Genomic DNA, 16,510 nt, shown 5'->3' with positions numbered 1-16,510 from the left:
CTAAAACCACAGTAAAGTCTAAGCCACAATAAACAGTGACAGGGCAACAATATTCAATTCATTTGGACTTGAGTGTTGAGGTAGAAATGGAATTTTTCCTAAATGATGGAATCACTTATATTTCTAAGAGTAGAAATTTTATATATCATTATTTCTAATCACCTTCTTCCAGGCCTGCCTTCTCTGGTTCTGTTATCTACAGAACAGTCATGCATCTTCCCCACACTGAATTCTCCTTCTTTTCACTTAAACACTTACACACTTCTTTCTCAAGGTTTTTCGTAACAATTTCTCATCCTCAAATGCTCCAAAACTAGCTACATATTAGATCCATTTCCACGGCCGGCCATGGACCCACCTGCACTGGCCTGTCTCAGTCCCAGCTGGGCAGCAGGAAAAGGGGGAAGAGATTGGAGGGAGGCATGAGACAGCGTTCCCAGTTCTAGGTCCCCCTCCTCTCCAGCATCCCTCTCTTAATCCCTTGAATTATGTGAAGGAGTGATTCCAGTTCAATCTCACTAATGCTGTGGCACTGGAAAGAGAAAAGTATCTTACTTCTTTGATAACAGACTGTGGGACAGTGTCCGGACCGATTTCGGTATTCAGGTACAGCAAGGCATATAGGTAACCTGCTCTGCCATAAAGCAGCTCATCTGGAAGTTCGGCATCTGTGCTTATGACTGTCCTTTGGAGCTGCAACAACCTGCATCAGACAAGAAAGGTGGGGAGAGAGAGCATCTTCTCTAGAAACCATACTGGACTATGTATTGTTCTGCTTCCAGTTTGGTTGATGGCTTGTACGAGTGCTGAAGCCACACAACCTCCCTCCAGCCCTCCCCAATTCAGCTGGCTGCCAAGTATACACACAGGAGCTCTGCGTGCCCACCGTCCCTGACAGACCAGCTACTCGGAGCCAGAGCCAGGTGAGTATCAGTGCAACTATCAGGTTTTTGTGCAGACAGAAACAGATGAATGGGGGGATTGGAGGAGACTGGAGAGCTACTCCAACAAATAGGGAAACCTCCTGGAGCCTCTGGGAATTTCACCTAAGCAAGGACCCTTAATTGTAGATGTGTAAGAGGAAAAAAAACAAAACCAAACAAAAATACCCCAGTACAACCATTCAGCACTCCCCCTTCCTAGGCAACACATCTCAAACGTTTAGCGGCTCAATTTCGAAAAGGGCACTGATATTATGCACAAGTGTTTTGCTTGCCTTTAGCAACAGGAAAAAAAACCAAACCTTGGGCTGGCCATCATAACTCTCAGTTGCTCCAAAGAGACTCCTTGCTATTACTCCTCCAGTCTGCATTAGAACTGAGGTACAGCAGAGACCCATTTTCCTGCCACTTCCTCCCTGTCTCTTCCTAGCTTTTGCAATTAAATTGGCAATTAGATGAAACCATGGAGATGATCACATTTTAAATCTGCATTAAGACCAAATTCAATTCCCAGATTCCCCCAGCCACTACCACTCAGCAGAAGTGTTAGCATTTAAAATCATGCTGGAGCAAAAACACCAACCCCAATGGCCGATTTATGCTGTCACTGCTTAATACCAGGGAAAAGCCGCTCACAAAAAAAAAAGTTTTATATTATCATTTGTTTCTTGGAACTACTCTTTGGACTTAGAATTAAATTATTTTATTCTAAACTGTCCACTGTTAAGTTTTATTATTCAAATCATACAACTGGACAGCTACAAGGTAAAAAGTGAAAAGTGCAATCATAGATTACATTTTGACATCTATAATGAACCACTCAGCTGATGTCATGAATATATTTGTAAACAAAAAAGGAAGCAAAGAAGCAAATAATAAAACTAACCTCCTTTTCAGTCCTCCTTCTAGAAATGACTTTTCAAGGAGAGGCGAGACTAAAAGATTTATTGCTAATCTCATTTTGCTATACTCATGCTTCATGCCTTACAGAAACACTGCCTTCCTAGTTGCATCCAAAATGCCATGTCCAAGTTTACTGCCAGTTCTAAAAGCAAAAAAATCCCAAACCTACCACCCATTTAAAAACAAAAATAGTCATTCAGGAACAGCAGCAGAGATTGCTCACACTAGGATTCTAGATTATGAAGAGATCAATTATATTTCCAAATATAAACCAGAATGGAGATGAGGACACACAGCTAGTCTGTAAATTCTGGCAGCATAAGGTATGCTGCTGGACTACTAGCAGGTGCATTGCTGGTGCTGAATGCAAACCCCACAGGGCTCCAGTGCTTCCAGTCTTCACCAGGACAGCACTCGGTTCCACACCAGCAAAGGGATAGTCAGTTCTCCAAGGAAGCTCTACATCTGAATGGGATTTCTCAAGACATTTGTTACATTTAGATTACTTTGAAAAGGGGTAGGAATTTTTTTCAGGCTACCCTTCATATGCTCTGACCTAATTAAAGCTCTCGCCTTTGACAATTCAACAAATACCTCCTCTTTGTTTTATTAAATCGTTATTACATATCAATCCAATATACCACGTCTTTGTATGGATGTTTCCAGATCTCTGCAGCGTATGTGTTTTGTAATGAATCTACAATTAAGACCCACGCTTTACAGGAAGCATCACATACTGCATAAGCACTACATATTGCCAATGACGAGCATGCAGCTTTTGTTAAATGTCACTTCAATGTGACAAAATCAAAACGTGCACGCACTACAGATATGCCCAGGACATCCTGTCCTTACAGCGACAAAGGACTCAAGATAACCTGCTAAACATGAATCAAGTGTAAGCCAGCTTTAATAAAGATAAAGCCTATTTTGTATTCTTCGACTGAAAATTTATCAGGGAGAAAGAGTCTCTGTTTTTTAATCCCATCCTCCAAAACTCCACTTGCTAATGTTACTGAACCAATGCTCTCTAAAAATGAAGGGCATGGCTTTTTCCACCACCAACCACTTACTTGGCAACACATTCTTTAGATTCACTGTCATTTTTCAGCTTGTGATAAACCACTGCACCCACTGCCAGTGGCCCAGCATCACCACAGAGGAAAGTAACTCTTCTGCCATTCAGATTGCGAAGGATTCTTTTCACATAATCAAGAGATCGCTGCAAATGGCTCTGGTTTTTCGTGACACGGTACAGTTGCAGATATAAGAGGGCAATGCCTGGAATGATCACATGAAAAAAGAGACAGTTTCATTTACTTTTCCTTCCGAGTATATCATATTCCCCTCTCTAGTGCCTCTGAAACAGTAACTCAAATGCAAACACATATTTGGTCAATTAAAACATGTCAGTCAAGGGTCCTAGCTTATGCAATAGGAAGGCATCAGGCTATCTTGATTACATTTCAATTTGGATTATGACAAAAATTAAAAACAAACAGACAAAAAAACCCACCCCAAAAAACAAATTGAAGCCCAGTTGCAGAGAATGAAGAAAATTGACAACACAGGCACCAAAACTTGGTGAAGAAATCACTGCAGGGTCAAAAACTTAGGCCAACAAGCATGTGTACAATCAAATACATTGATTGTACAATACTCATCTATTATATGCAAGAAATTATTTATTTTCCATTTGATTTTTAAAAGCCTCTTTTGATGAGTTTTTTAATTCAACTTGCCAGGTTCTTTATAACCCTTAAATGTATTTCACAACGAGATTATGAGCTTTTACAAGTTAAGCTGGTTTGTAAAAGCCAGAAAGCAAACAAGTCCTCAGAGAATGATGGAAGGTAACATCAAGCTTCACTCCATTGAACTCATTACATAGTTTTCCATTAAAACAAAACCAAACCTTAAAAATTGCAACCATGTAGACTGAAGAAAGTGAAATAAATCCATCTAAGTGGATGTTTATTGGCCAACTGCAAGTGTACATGTGCAGAAGCAAATCGTTTATCTCCTGACCATGCTGTCTCTCAAACCTCTGTTTCAGAGCATGGAGAGCAGTTGTTTCCAGCATTGCTTTTACCTTCTGATGTGCACACTTGTAAAATGCTGCAAGGAAGTTTGGGGAGAAACTATTTGCCCTACGTATTTTACAAGCCAGATCACTTAAATATTTTTATTCATAGTCAATTCCACAGGAGCCTCAAAAGAAGTTTACAACTTGGAATAGATGTAGCTGGCGATCCTTCTACAGGGTGGAAAAACCCCATTCTCATTAGACTGTATTACTTTTTCATCTACCTTCTTGTTTCAGCTAATGACGGCTGTGTTACTTTTAGCTTATGACTCATTTTCAGCATGCTCTGGTTTATCAGCTGTAACTTCAGTTGTCAGTCACAGTGTCAGAACACAGCTCCCCAGGAGCCATTTTGTAATGTCAGCACGAAAAATCCCACCACTTGAGATCTTCTGCACTTACTTAGCAGCCACTCACTTTCAGACCTTGAAACACATCTAATGTTTAAGTCTGAGTTGTCTAAAACTTCCCCACCCATCCACCCACAGCACCATCTGTACTGAAATATCAAGAAGAAAGCAAAGAAATTTTACCCTTTCATTGCCGGAATTAAGCCTGAGCATGGGCAAAGCCTGGACAGTTTCTCAAGCTGCTTCCTCTCACGACAACAAAGATAAAAGAATAGATCTCCTTGGGGCGCATTTCAAATATGCTGTGCTAAAAGCATGTCTGAAGCATGAGCTAGACAGAGCAGGAATAGAATACGCCATCGTAATAGCAAAGTGGCACTTAAGAGGCTGAGACGGAAAAGCATTTTGGCAGCTTGAAGAGCAGTGGCCACACCAGGCTTGACAACTGCAGGCTCTGCCTAAAGGATCAGAAGGGCTCATTCACATTTGAACAGCATCAGTGATGCAATGCTAAATGAACAACAGTGCTTAGCAATGACCAGCACTTGCACACGCCTGTTTATCTTCACATACTTCCAACCCCACCTCCATACACCCCCTTCCTCACATGTTCATGCTACCATTTTTGTACAGACAGAGTAAGCAGAGCCAAACTATCCATATTCCAGATTTTAGGGCTCAAGCCCAGAACAGCTCCCCCTCGGCCAAATGATTAGAAGATGCTGTTACCCTCACAAAACTGCTATCAGTCAAGTTGAACAGGAAAAGGTGAAAATAACCCATTTTAAGAAATTATTACAGAAATTAGAGGTAAGCCAAAAGAAGGAATAGCCTTAGAAACTCCACTCCTTTTCCAAGACAAAGATCTCCATATACAAAAGCCAATTATCTCTCTCTAAATAGATCCTTTGTCCACTGAAATCAATGCAAGGTCATTGCAGACGGTAATGACCAAGGGTCCAGAGTAAAAAGAAACCAACTAATGCAAATGCCTGTAGCAGAGTATTTCTGCTGCTCCTGTGAGAATATCAGAACCTCCTCCTGTGACTAAAACCAGTTATGCCATTTAACAAACACACTTCAAGCAAATTCTAGCTTTCTCACCAGTCCAGCCAGTATAGGCAGAGCAATCATGTGGATCTGCTGTCTTCAGCCCTTCCTCCATTTGTTGCAGAAGGTCCTTGATTTTTGTCTGGATCCGTTTTGAGAACCGAACACTGACCTGAAAACAGGAGACAGGAGAAAAGGAGCGAGTCAAAAAAGGAAAGAATCCAAGAATGCAAGCTGGCTGCTCCACTTTCTTGTTTGGAAAAAAACAAAAAATAACTAGGGAATAAATACTACATGCAGCAATTAGCAGTGTCAAGGTGGTTCATCTTAAGAGTGTCCCATGTAATGCATTCTCATTACATATTAGAGTAAGTTATTAGTATCTACATTAAACAAAAATTATCTGGGGATGCCTTAAAGACACATGAAGAGCAGCTATGGATACTGTGGCAGTATGTAACTATATGCTGCCTCTTATCTCAGGCTCTGTATTAACTGTACAACAGTATGCAAAACTTCTCTGAGACAAATAAAAGGTGAATAAAAGCAAACAGAAGACAAACATCTGCCGCCACTCCATGGGCCGATTACTCCATTCAGCGTCCTGATACTAAGACCGCGTTATGAATGGACACAGCACAGTGAACCTACAAGCCCTGTATCACAGGTGGCTGCTCTCATCGCAAGGTCCCTGGACATCCTTTGTGGCACTATGGAGCAGGAAATAGCTAAAGGAAAATAAATACTCATTATTAGGACAACCAAGCCAAAGTCAACCCATAGTCTTTAATGATGTGCTTAATCACATCATCCATGATGTATTACCATTTTCTTCCTAGATCCAAGACTCTTTTTGATGTCCCAGTTTGTGATCACCACATGGAAGGCAACTTGCTTACAGCCATAAAATGCCTTTCCCCTCACTTCTTGCTCTCTCCTCCTCCCAAAACAGTATTAAGATTGACACGCTTTATCATGAGAGGAGGTTGTTAAATGCACCGAACTATTAAAGAACAACTATCTAACAGAATGAGCTAGACACAAATAAGATGAGTAGAAGCAGCTTGGCAGCTTCCGCGCATGCGTGAAGTTGAAGAGACAAATCTTTGATTTTATTCATTGCTTGCTTTTACTTTTGACCAAGAAAAGTTTACACAGATGCTATATATGAAATATAACACAAGATACTTTACTCTTGCCACCATTTCTCTCTCCTTAAGCATACTGTATGAGATATATGAGTATGATATATTACTGATTACTCTCTTCAGTCTATGCAACATGGAAATAGTCAATTGACTAGAATTCACTGCCCCATTAACTTCCATGGGAAAGAGTATTCAGGAAGACCCTTCACAGGACAAGTCTACACGTGAGTGGGAACATCAGAAACAACACTCAAAAATGTTGTGGTTTTGTTCTTGTTTTTTTTTCTTTTCTATAAACAGTACCACTTATCGATCAACTTTTCCTATTAACACATTTATTAAAAGCTATTTTATGTAGTTAAATAAAGCCTAAGGTCTAGGTTTAGTTCTAGAACAATTTAGCTACTATGGAGCTAGAGAGCGAGAAACAAAAAAACCTCTTCCGTTCCTGGGCTACAGGAAAAGCTTTATCATTACCAGATAATTGCATCACTTTGACAAAATAGTGATGTACAGAATCTTTGTGCCACTCAAAAATATTTTCTAAATGTGCTTTTTCTATCCTTTACAGAAAGCCCCAAGCATACATCACTTGTCACCCAATCTTAGTTATCCATGAACATCTGGAAGAGAAACTCTCTAGGAACATGGAAGCCAGCAGAGCTTCCCCACCTCCCAAACCAAGATCACAATGCAATGGTCATCACCATCCAGAAAAATAACATTATGAAATTTGTCTGCCTGTCAGCTTACACTGAGAATAAGCTACTGTTTCCTTCCACCACTTGCTTCCCCAATCTGATCCCAAATAACAGCTGGAACAAATCAGATTGGTGAAGGCTTAGTTTCATGTTAAACACATCTACACTTATGATGTTTTACAACAAAAGAAAAAATTAGCTCATGAGGAAGGCAAGTTCTTGTTTGATGACAACACATCCCAAAAGGGAGGGGTTCAGAAAAATGACAGGTTGTGAATGCCACCATGCAACTGATTAAATACACCATGCTTTGTACTCTTGTTCAGAGTGGAACTTCAAATAAAAATCAATGAATTCAAACATCCATTCAACAGATTCAGGAATCAGAAAGATAATAGGAATTACACAAGTCCTCTGACACACTCAAAAGTCTCCAGGGTCAACAGTAGAAATTATTTTATGATGGTAAGGAAAAACAAATTGTGCCATTATATCTCATGTCACACGCATACCACTCCGGGTGGGAGCTAGAGCCCCCTTAGCCTTCTCCAGTAACTCTAGAAGTAGCAACCACACACAGTAAGTATCTGATGTCTACTCTTTGGCCTTAATATGGCATTAAGCACCTTTTTGTTACGAAACTGTACCATACACACACAACACAACACCCCCCCCTCCCCTTTTAACTAGCTCAGTGAAGTCTCAACACAGAACAAAACCTTTCCCAAGGGCAGGGCTTCTCTCCTTCAAAAGACAGCTATGCCAAGCATATGGTGAAACAGTGTGAGGACATCCACGTGGATGCATCCAGACGTAGTGCTCAGTTTATCTGACAAGAGTGAACTAAGGTTTCAGACTCCCGGGTTGTTTACCTACTGCACATCACAGGCAGGCTGGTTATCTTTTTGTTCTGACAATACACCTACTGTTAACAAATCAGGATATTTTTTATCAAACACCAGATCAAATTGCTTAGAGGCAGGAGGGGAGGACTAGGACATCAGGACACCTGGGTTCTACTTTGAAACCTCAGTCCCATACAAATAATTTAGCTCAGGGTGGCATCTCTCTCTAAAACAGGAATCGTAACTTACCTATCTTGATTCAGTGCTTGAAAAGATGAAAAGATTTTTTTCTATTATAATTATTAGCTACTCCCAAGCTTATGCCAGTGTGAATAGGTCATGAGTGGCAACAAAGTTCTCCCCAGCTACCTACTCCTCCACCACTCTTTTTTTTTTTTTTTGTTTTGGTGGCTCTGAAGCTTTAACAACCAAACACCATCACTATTCATTTGTGTACTGGGTTTGCACGGCAAGGTTTTGGTACGGGGGGGCTACAGGAGTGGCTTCTGTGAGAAGCTTCCCCTGTGTCTGATAGAGCCAATGCCAGCCGGCTCCAAGACAGACCCACCGCTGGCCAAGGCCAAGCCCATCAGCACCTCTGTGATAACATATTTAAGAAGGAAAAAAAAACAACTTAGGGAGAGCTTTTTGCAGCTGGAGAGAGAAGTAAGAAGATGTGAGAAACTCCGCAGACACCAAGGTCAGTGCAGAAGGAGGGGGAGGAGGTGCTCCAGGCACCGGAGCAGAGATCCCCCTGCAGCCCGTGGTGAAGACCATGGTGAGGCAGGCTGTCCCCCTGCAGCCCATGGAGGAAGGATGAGGGGGTGTAGAGATTCCACCTGCAGCCCATGGGGGACCCCACACTGGAGCAGGTGGAGGCACCTGAAGGAGGCTGTGACCCTGTGGGAAGCCCACTCTGGAGCAAGCTCCTGGCAGGACCTGTGGACAGGGGAGCCCATGCCAGGGCAGGTTTGCTGGCAGGACTTGTGACCCCATGGGGGACCCATGCTGGAGCAGTTTGCTCCTGAAGGTCTGCACCCCGTGGGAGAGACCCACGCTGGAGCAGTTCGTGAAGGACTGTAGCCCATGAGAGGGACCCCACGCTGGAGCAGGGGAAGAATGAGAGGAGTCCTCCCCCTGGGGAGGACGGAGCAGCAGAAACAATGGGTGATCAACTGGCCACAACCCCCATTCCCCATCCCCCTGTGCCGCTGAGGGGGCAGTAGGTTGAAACCAGGAGTGAAGTTAAGCCCGGGAAGATGGGAGGGGTGGGGGGAGGTGTTTTAAGATTTGGTTTTATTTTTCATTGCTCTACTCTGTTTTGCTTGGTAATAAATTAGATTAATTTTTTTCTCTAAGTTCGGTCTATTTTGCCCGTGACAATAATTAGCGACTGATCTCTCCCTGTCCTTATCTCGACCACAAGTGTTTTGTTATACCTTTTCTCCCCTGTCTAGTGAACAATAGAGCAGTTCTGGTGGGCACCTGGCCCCCAGCCAGGGTCAACACACCACAATTTGATAAGATTCCTCTATAAGCTTATAACAGATGCTTACAGGCACTAGAATAAATTAATTACTTAAAGAAATGGATGTTGAAAGGTAGCTTTAGAAGATTTATAAATCTCCTTCAAGGAATCTTATGGCAGCATTACAGCTGAGCATAAAGCACACTAATTTGTGTTGAGCACAGATTGATTTTCATGAGAAGCATATTCATTTCATGAGGATGATTCCAGCTGGCATTCAGCCTTTTCTGCAGGTGACTCTTGTAATTCCTGTTAGGAAAAAAAAAAACCAGGAAGCCTGACCTCTGATATCCAGTATCACATTTACTCCTGGTTCACAACAGACTCTGTGATAATAGGAGCTGAAGAATAACAAGTAGAAATGGCTCTCTCCAGGAATTCAGCTGCTGCATTATTCCTCTGCTATTGCAGGAAGAACAACAACTATCATCCTAAGCAATGCTCAAGTTTCAAATCAGCAAAACAAAAAAAAAATATGCAAGCTCATCCCCCATAATACCCACCAGAACCCTGTACCATATTGATTATGGTAACAAGAAAGGCTTGTTATCAGCATGAAACAAAAGTAGTGCAGAAAAATACAAATACATTGGTTTTGCAAATTAATTGTTTTGTGATTTGAAACATATTGCTTTTTCACTCCCTATCATATTTGAGAAGTCCTGGCAGTCTGGCGAAGTTCCTGCTGACTGGAAAAGGGGAAACATAACCCCCATTTTTAAGAAGGGTAAAAAGGAAGACCCAGGGAACTACAGGCCGGTCAGTCTCACCTCCGTGCCTGGCAAGATTATGGAGCAGACCCTCCTGGAGACTATGCTCAGGCACATGGAAAACAAGGAGGTCACTGGTGACAGCCAGCACGGCTTCACTAAGGGCAAATCGTGCCTGACAAACTTGGTGGCCTTCTATGATGGGGTTACAGCGTCGGTGGATAAGGGAAGGGCAACTGATGTCATCTACCTGGACTTGTGCAAGGCATTTGACACTGTCCCGCACGACATCCTTGTCTCTAAATTGGAGAGACACGGATTCAATGGATGGACCACTCGGTGGATAAGGAATTGGCTGGATGGTCACACTCAAAGAGTTGTGGTCAATGGCTCAATGTCCAAGTGGAGAATGGTGATGAGTGGCGTTCCTCAGGGGTTGGTACTGGGACCAGCACTGTTCAACATCTTTGTCGGCAACATGGACAGTGGGATCGAGTGCACCCCCAGCAAGTTTGCTGATGACACCAAGCTGTGTGGTGTGGTCAACATGCTGGAGGGAAGGGATGCTATCCAGAGGGACCTCGACAGGCTGGAGAGGTGGGCCCATGGAAACCGCATGAAGTTCAACAAGGCCAAGTGCAAGGTCCTGCACATGGGTCGGCACAATCCTGAGCACGACTATAGGCTGGGCAAGGAATGGATTGAGAGCAGCCCCAAGGACTTGGGGGTGTTGGCTGATGAAAGGTTCAGCATGAGTTGGCAGTGTGTGCTTGCAGCCCAGAAAGCCAACCGTGTCCTGGGCTGCATCAAAAGAGGTGTGACCAGCAGGTTGAGGGAAGTGATTCTGCCCCTCTACTCCGCTCTTGTGAGACCCCACCTGGAGTACTGCGTCCAGCTCTGGGGGCCCCAGTACAGGAGAGACATGGAGCTGTTGGAGCAAGTCCAGAGGAGGGCCACAAAGTTGATCAGAGGGATGGAGCACCTCTCCTATGAGGACAGGCTGAGAGAGTTGGGATTGTTCAGCCTGGAGAAGAGAAGGCTCCGGGGAGATCTAATTGTGGCTTTCCAGTACCTGAAGGGGGCCTACAGGAAAGGTGGTGAGGGACTGTTTATCAGGGAGTGTAGTGACAGGACAAGGGGTAATGGGTTTAAGCTGAAGGAGGGTCGATTTAGATTAGATGTTAGAAAGAAATTCTTTACTGTGAGGGTGGTGAGGCACTGGAACAGGTTGTTCACCAGAGAGGTTGTGGATGCCCCATCCCTGGAAGTGTTCCAGGCCAGGTTGGATGAGGCTTTGGGCAACGTGGTCCAGTGGAGGGTGTCCCTGCCCATGGCAGGGGGGTTGGAACTAGATGATCTTTAAGGTCCCTTCCAACCCAAACCATTCTACGATTCTATGATTCCATTGCAGCAAGGCGGCATGCAAAGCTACATGCCAATCCAAAACCTTTTAAAGCCAACAAAAACCTAAGGAATGTAAGCACATATGCAACATCACTCACCTTTGGCACTAATGCCATGGTGTCCATATTGTGCTGTCCTTGTCAGCAATACCTGTTTCCCCTATCTGCCTTCTTTCATTTGTAGGGTTCCTAAAAAGAACTTAAATAATCTTCTTTTGTAAACCCAGTTCTAAAACTACACACATATTCTACAAAAAATACACCACAATGCAAACGAAAATCTCCTAAAAGAAACACACGTATCACTTGCAGTTGATATTACAATAAAATACCAATTCTTCCTGAACTACCTCTCCCTATCCAGCTTTAAAACAAACCAGCACCAAGAGCAGATGAGGCAATAAGCAGCTGCTATGTATGTGTGTTATACGATGATTTCTGGTAGGTAAGAGAAGCCTGTAACTTAAAGTCTTGCAAGTTTTAAAATAAAGCATGCACATTTGGACCAGATAGCCCAGTGCTTACGTAAGTCTGCCAACACAACTGTGAGACCTCACGGCACTCGGGCTGTGGTTAGAAGTAATAACTCACCTTACATCAGTCAAACCAGGGTATCTCATTTGCCTTTATCAATGACATTTAGATATTAATGTGTTTTTCAAAAACACCTCTCAGCACTTACTTGCATCTCTGCACATCTATGCCAAGTAACTTGTGCAGACTCAGGGCAGGACAATGGAGACCTGAGCTCAGCTTCCTCAGGAGTTGCCTTTCTTGCTGCCACCACCAGCTCCCAAAACAACCATCTTACTATTAACCCTATTTTACCATTACACCATTTTATTTTACCCCATCACCCTTTGGGGGACTGATGCTACATGCAAAACTAGCCTGAAGAGGGAAGTGGTTGATTATGCAGAAGTAGCAAGGAGATGGCCTATGCACAGAGTGCTACCTACTCAACAAGCAAAATACGCTTTTATTTCATCTCAGTTTGAATCAGGTTAAGATAGATTTCAGAGAGAAGTAACTTTACTACTGGTGATGCGTAGAACAGGAGACATAACACGGTCCTGGGTTTTCTTTCAGGCAAAGCACATTTCACAGAGAAAAGAATACAGCTCAAATTGGCACTGCAGTGAGGACTCATTCAAAAACCAAACTTGCAGAGAAGACTGCACGAGGGACAGGTCAGACACTGGTAAGAGAGAACGGGGTGGGGGACGATTCAGAGCTCCGCTGAAATGAGAAATCCTGGCCATACTGAAATCATTGGGAACTTTGCCACCGACTGTAAGGGAGCCAGGTTTCACACCCACGCGCTGGAGCATGGGTTTACTGAAGCAGAATGAGGTCTCACGTTCACCTCCACAGAGCTCCTGCAAGAGCAGACCAGAAGGAATGGCAGTAGGATACCACATGCAGAACCTAGCAACGTCAGCTGGGAAATGATCTGCCTGTTTTTACAGAAAATTAAATTTTACTTCCGTTTTACCTAAATCAAGACTGTTACAGCTCCAAGAGCAGCTTTTTTTCCTTCTCCAAAAATATCAAATACTAAGAAATCTCATCACCCAGCCTCCGAAACAGTTAAACACAACTCTCTGCTACTACTCAGTTAGGTCCTTCCAGAAACAAATGCCAGTTCTGCAAATCAACATGCTTAATAAATGATTTGAAACACTGCTGTCCGTAGAACACACTGCTCTGTTTTTCAGTGATCTGACACCTAGTGCCATACATGTGATAGTGGGGGGAAAAGAAAGAAAAAAAGAAGAAAAGAAAAAAGGGGGAAGGGAGGGAAAGAGAGAGAGAGAAATCAATAGCTGTAGGCAAACTATTACGCTGCTACAAATACCAACTTAGGAATAGGCTTTAAATGTAGGCATCACCCTACCTCAGAGGAGATGAGGGCATGAAAAACAGCATTAAAAGGCTACAGAAAGGATTGTTTAAAGCATGCAAGAAATAATGAGACTCTGCCTCTAATGCATTTGTGTGTAAATGGAGCTATTTGTCTCAGTGATGATTAGGCTGCAAAAAGACAAAGCCTGAAGATATAGATCATCATGAAGAGTCATCAAAAAGCTTCACATTATTGATAACAAAAATAAGCATGTTTAACAGACACCAAGCAACATCATCCTATGTTTTGGGAAATGGAGTCTGATAAAGCAAAAGAGCAATACTGAAAATCACTGGTACTCCAGGCAGCCTAACACCAGCATGCTAGTTCTTGGAAACTAAGAAAACTGAAGTCTGTTGTGAGTAGGATTTAAATTCACTCACTACACAGAGGTCTCTGGCCTAGCTGGGACATTTTCAGGTGGTCCACAAGTTGTAAAAAAAGCTGAAACCTCTACCAATATTGCCTAAATTGTTCTGATGCACAGTCAGCAGCTATATTCCACGTATTGATCTTAATAGCATACCAGTGTTGTGCAGGTAGACCCCAAATAGAATTTATTGCCACCAGAAAATGAGTATCTGTATTGCACTTGCCCATGCAACTAGCCAGAGTAACAACTCATTAACACCCAAGTCTACAAGATAAAACTAGAAACCGGTGAAGAGTGGATGGACCTGAGACAATTTAATCAGAACTTGGGTTTTGATTTTAAAAAGTATCTTCATTCAGAACTGGTTGACTAAAGCCACATGCAGTTATTGTCCTGAATTACAGGAGAGGCTTTCAATATAAAAGCATCAGAAAAGCACTAAGTGGGATTTGATGCTGACGTGCAGCATAGGAAAGAAGCAGCAGCTTTTCCTCTCAGACTGTGTACACTGACTGCCATGAGTTAGTAATACACAGTGAAGTTCAGTAGTGATTCTCAATTTTGACCAAGACTCCCAAAAAGTGAAACAAACTTTCCTTCAACAGAACCATGATTTTGAGTACACAGAATACTGTCTCTATTAAAATAGAACACATCTGAGATGGGATGCTAGGAAACAGCCAAAAAAGTGGCAATCTCAAGAAACACAGCTACCCCATCCCACAGCTCCAGCAAGAAAGTAAGAAGATATATTTACTGGCTCTAGAGGTTCAATTTTGCCTCCAGTGCAATGAGTGGTATGATTCCCGTTAGAATAAGTGGTTGTGGAATCAGTTCCAGAACAGAGAGAGCTTGCTGCTCTCAACGAGACAACTAAAATGCCCAGCGAGACAATCCAATAAATGCAAAAAATACCTCAGGGAGGAAAAGGAAGAATGAGGCAATGACAAAGGATTTTTTTTTTTTTTTGGCATATTTTAAAAGAGGAGGAAGACTGAAAAGCAACATAAAGGAATGATCAGAACTAACAAGAGAGAGAGAAAGCACCAGGAAACTAAACACCACTAAATCACCTGAAAGATTAAGTAAATATTCTGTATCCCCATTAAGTGATAATCTTTGCCAATAAGCATCATTAGCTTTAAAACAGGCTCCCCGCAAAGAGTCCCTGCAAAGCCTAATTAAGTACATTGTATACCTTTGTCAGAACACACAACCTTTTACTAATACTCTTGAAATATTATGACAAGTCAGAAAAAGCTTATCAGGAAAGAATTGGCCTAAAAAAGAAGTTACCCTTTGGGTATCCCAGTGACCTATCATAAAGTTTGAATCCAATTTCAGTGCTGTCAAAGAGTACTCCCTTATGATTCCACAACAAATCCAGACGATTTTAGATCGAGGGCTGGGATGTGGTAATGTCTTGATGCCAGGGTGCTTTGCTTCCAAACACACAAAATCCACATCACGTTGCTTCCACCTTCTCCTGGATGAGCAGGGAAGATCAGCCTGCCTTTGGTTCCCAAGTCACTGGCCTGCAGATGGTGCAAAGGTGGCTCCCAAATTACACCTGACTACGCTATGGATGCAGCCACAGAGCTGTGGTGGCTTAGAGGATGGTGGGCAATCTGAGGTTGATATTGGTGGGTCATTTGTGGAGCCAGCTCCTTGAACAAGCCATCGCCACCCCTTACCAGCAAGCTCACCCTTCCCCTTCCTAGGAAATCCATTACAGCTTTGTAGCTCCCTACCACACGAAGGTTTTGATAAAACAGTTTCTGAGCCAAAACTGGCTGCCCCACTTTATACAAGCCTGTGCAGACCTCCCCATTCTCGGTGCCCCACCCACAGCTAATGGACAACACAATGCCAACAAGTCTTGACATTAATTGCAGCTATAGGTTGCCTCTGCCTCAGTTCAGCAAAGCACAACACTGCTCAGACAAGTTACTCTCTGGTTCCCAACCTGCACAGGCCCATAGCCTGATATCGTCACATTTAAGAATAGATGAGTTTGTAACGAAAGTTGCTTACAATGCACAGGAAACTATCAGAAGAACATCTGCTTTTCAAATATTAATGTTTTCCCCAATAAACAATTACAGTAAATTAAAAATTAAATGAAACTTAACAAACTGATTTTCCTATGAACTAGGGAATATGCTTTGTTCCGAGACTATAGCTGTCTATTCATTTTTCTGCCTCCCTGACCATTTACATTTCCATTTTGAAAACTTTTGGATGACTTCAAGATAACATCTCTGGGTACTTTTTCAGGCTAAGGTATCACTGTGGGATCCACATCAAAAGGACAAGGGCTACAGGATATATATTTAGTTGAAAGATTTGTCATTTTTTAAACATATTTAAAATTATGTTTCTTATTAATCTAGAATTAATGCTGTCTGATTAATTATTACCTTCAGCTTTCTCAGACAAGTTACAGAAGCAACGCGAGTCCACAATTTTCACTGTGAAGAAATTAGTTAAGAAAAAGTGAATTTCAACTACGTGAGTAGAGCCCACCTAGATAACTGCAGTGTTTACTGTGACTATTTTAAGACTA

The 16,510-nt window shown here is 42.5% G+C and overlaps 1 protein-coding gene across 1 annotated transcript in view; it reads right to left on the bottom strand.

The window, feature by feature from the left end:
* Window positions 1-16,510, bottom strand: part of LANCL2 (LanC like glutathione S-transferase 2) — a 34,880-nt gene that overhangs the window by 14,375 nt on the left and 3,995 nt on the right. Inside the window, exons 2-4 of the mRNA XM_054817346.1 lie at window positions 5,385-5,502; window positions 2,918-3,125; window positions 556-703 (exon numbers count right to left, since the gene is read on the bottom strand). Of these exons, the coding sequence (XP_054673321.1) occupies window positions 556-703; window positions 2,918-3,125; window positions 5,385-5,502 (474 nt within the window). The remainder of the gene's footprint in view (window positions 1-555; window positions 704-2,917; window positions 3,126-5,384; window positions 5,503-16,510) is intronic.

This window comes from Grus americana, chromosome 2, assembly GCF_028858705.1.
Source record: "Grus americana isolate bGruAme1 chromosome 2, bGruAme1.mat, whole genome shotgun sequence".
NCBI lineage: Eukaryota > Metazoa > Chordata > Aves > Gruiformes > Gruidae > Grus > Grus americana.
The sequence above is the reverse complement of the archived record's forward strand: the minus strand, read 5'-3'. Positions and strand labels throughout refer to the sequence as shown.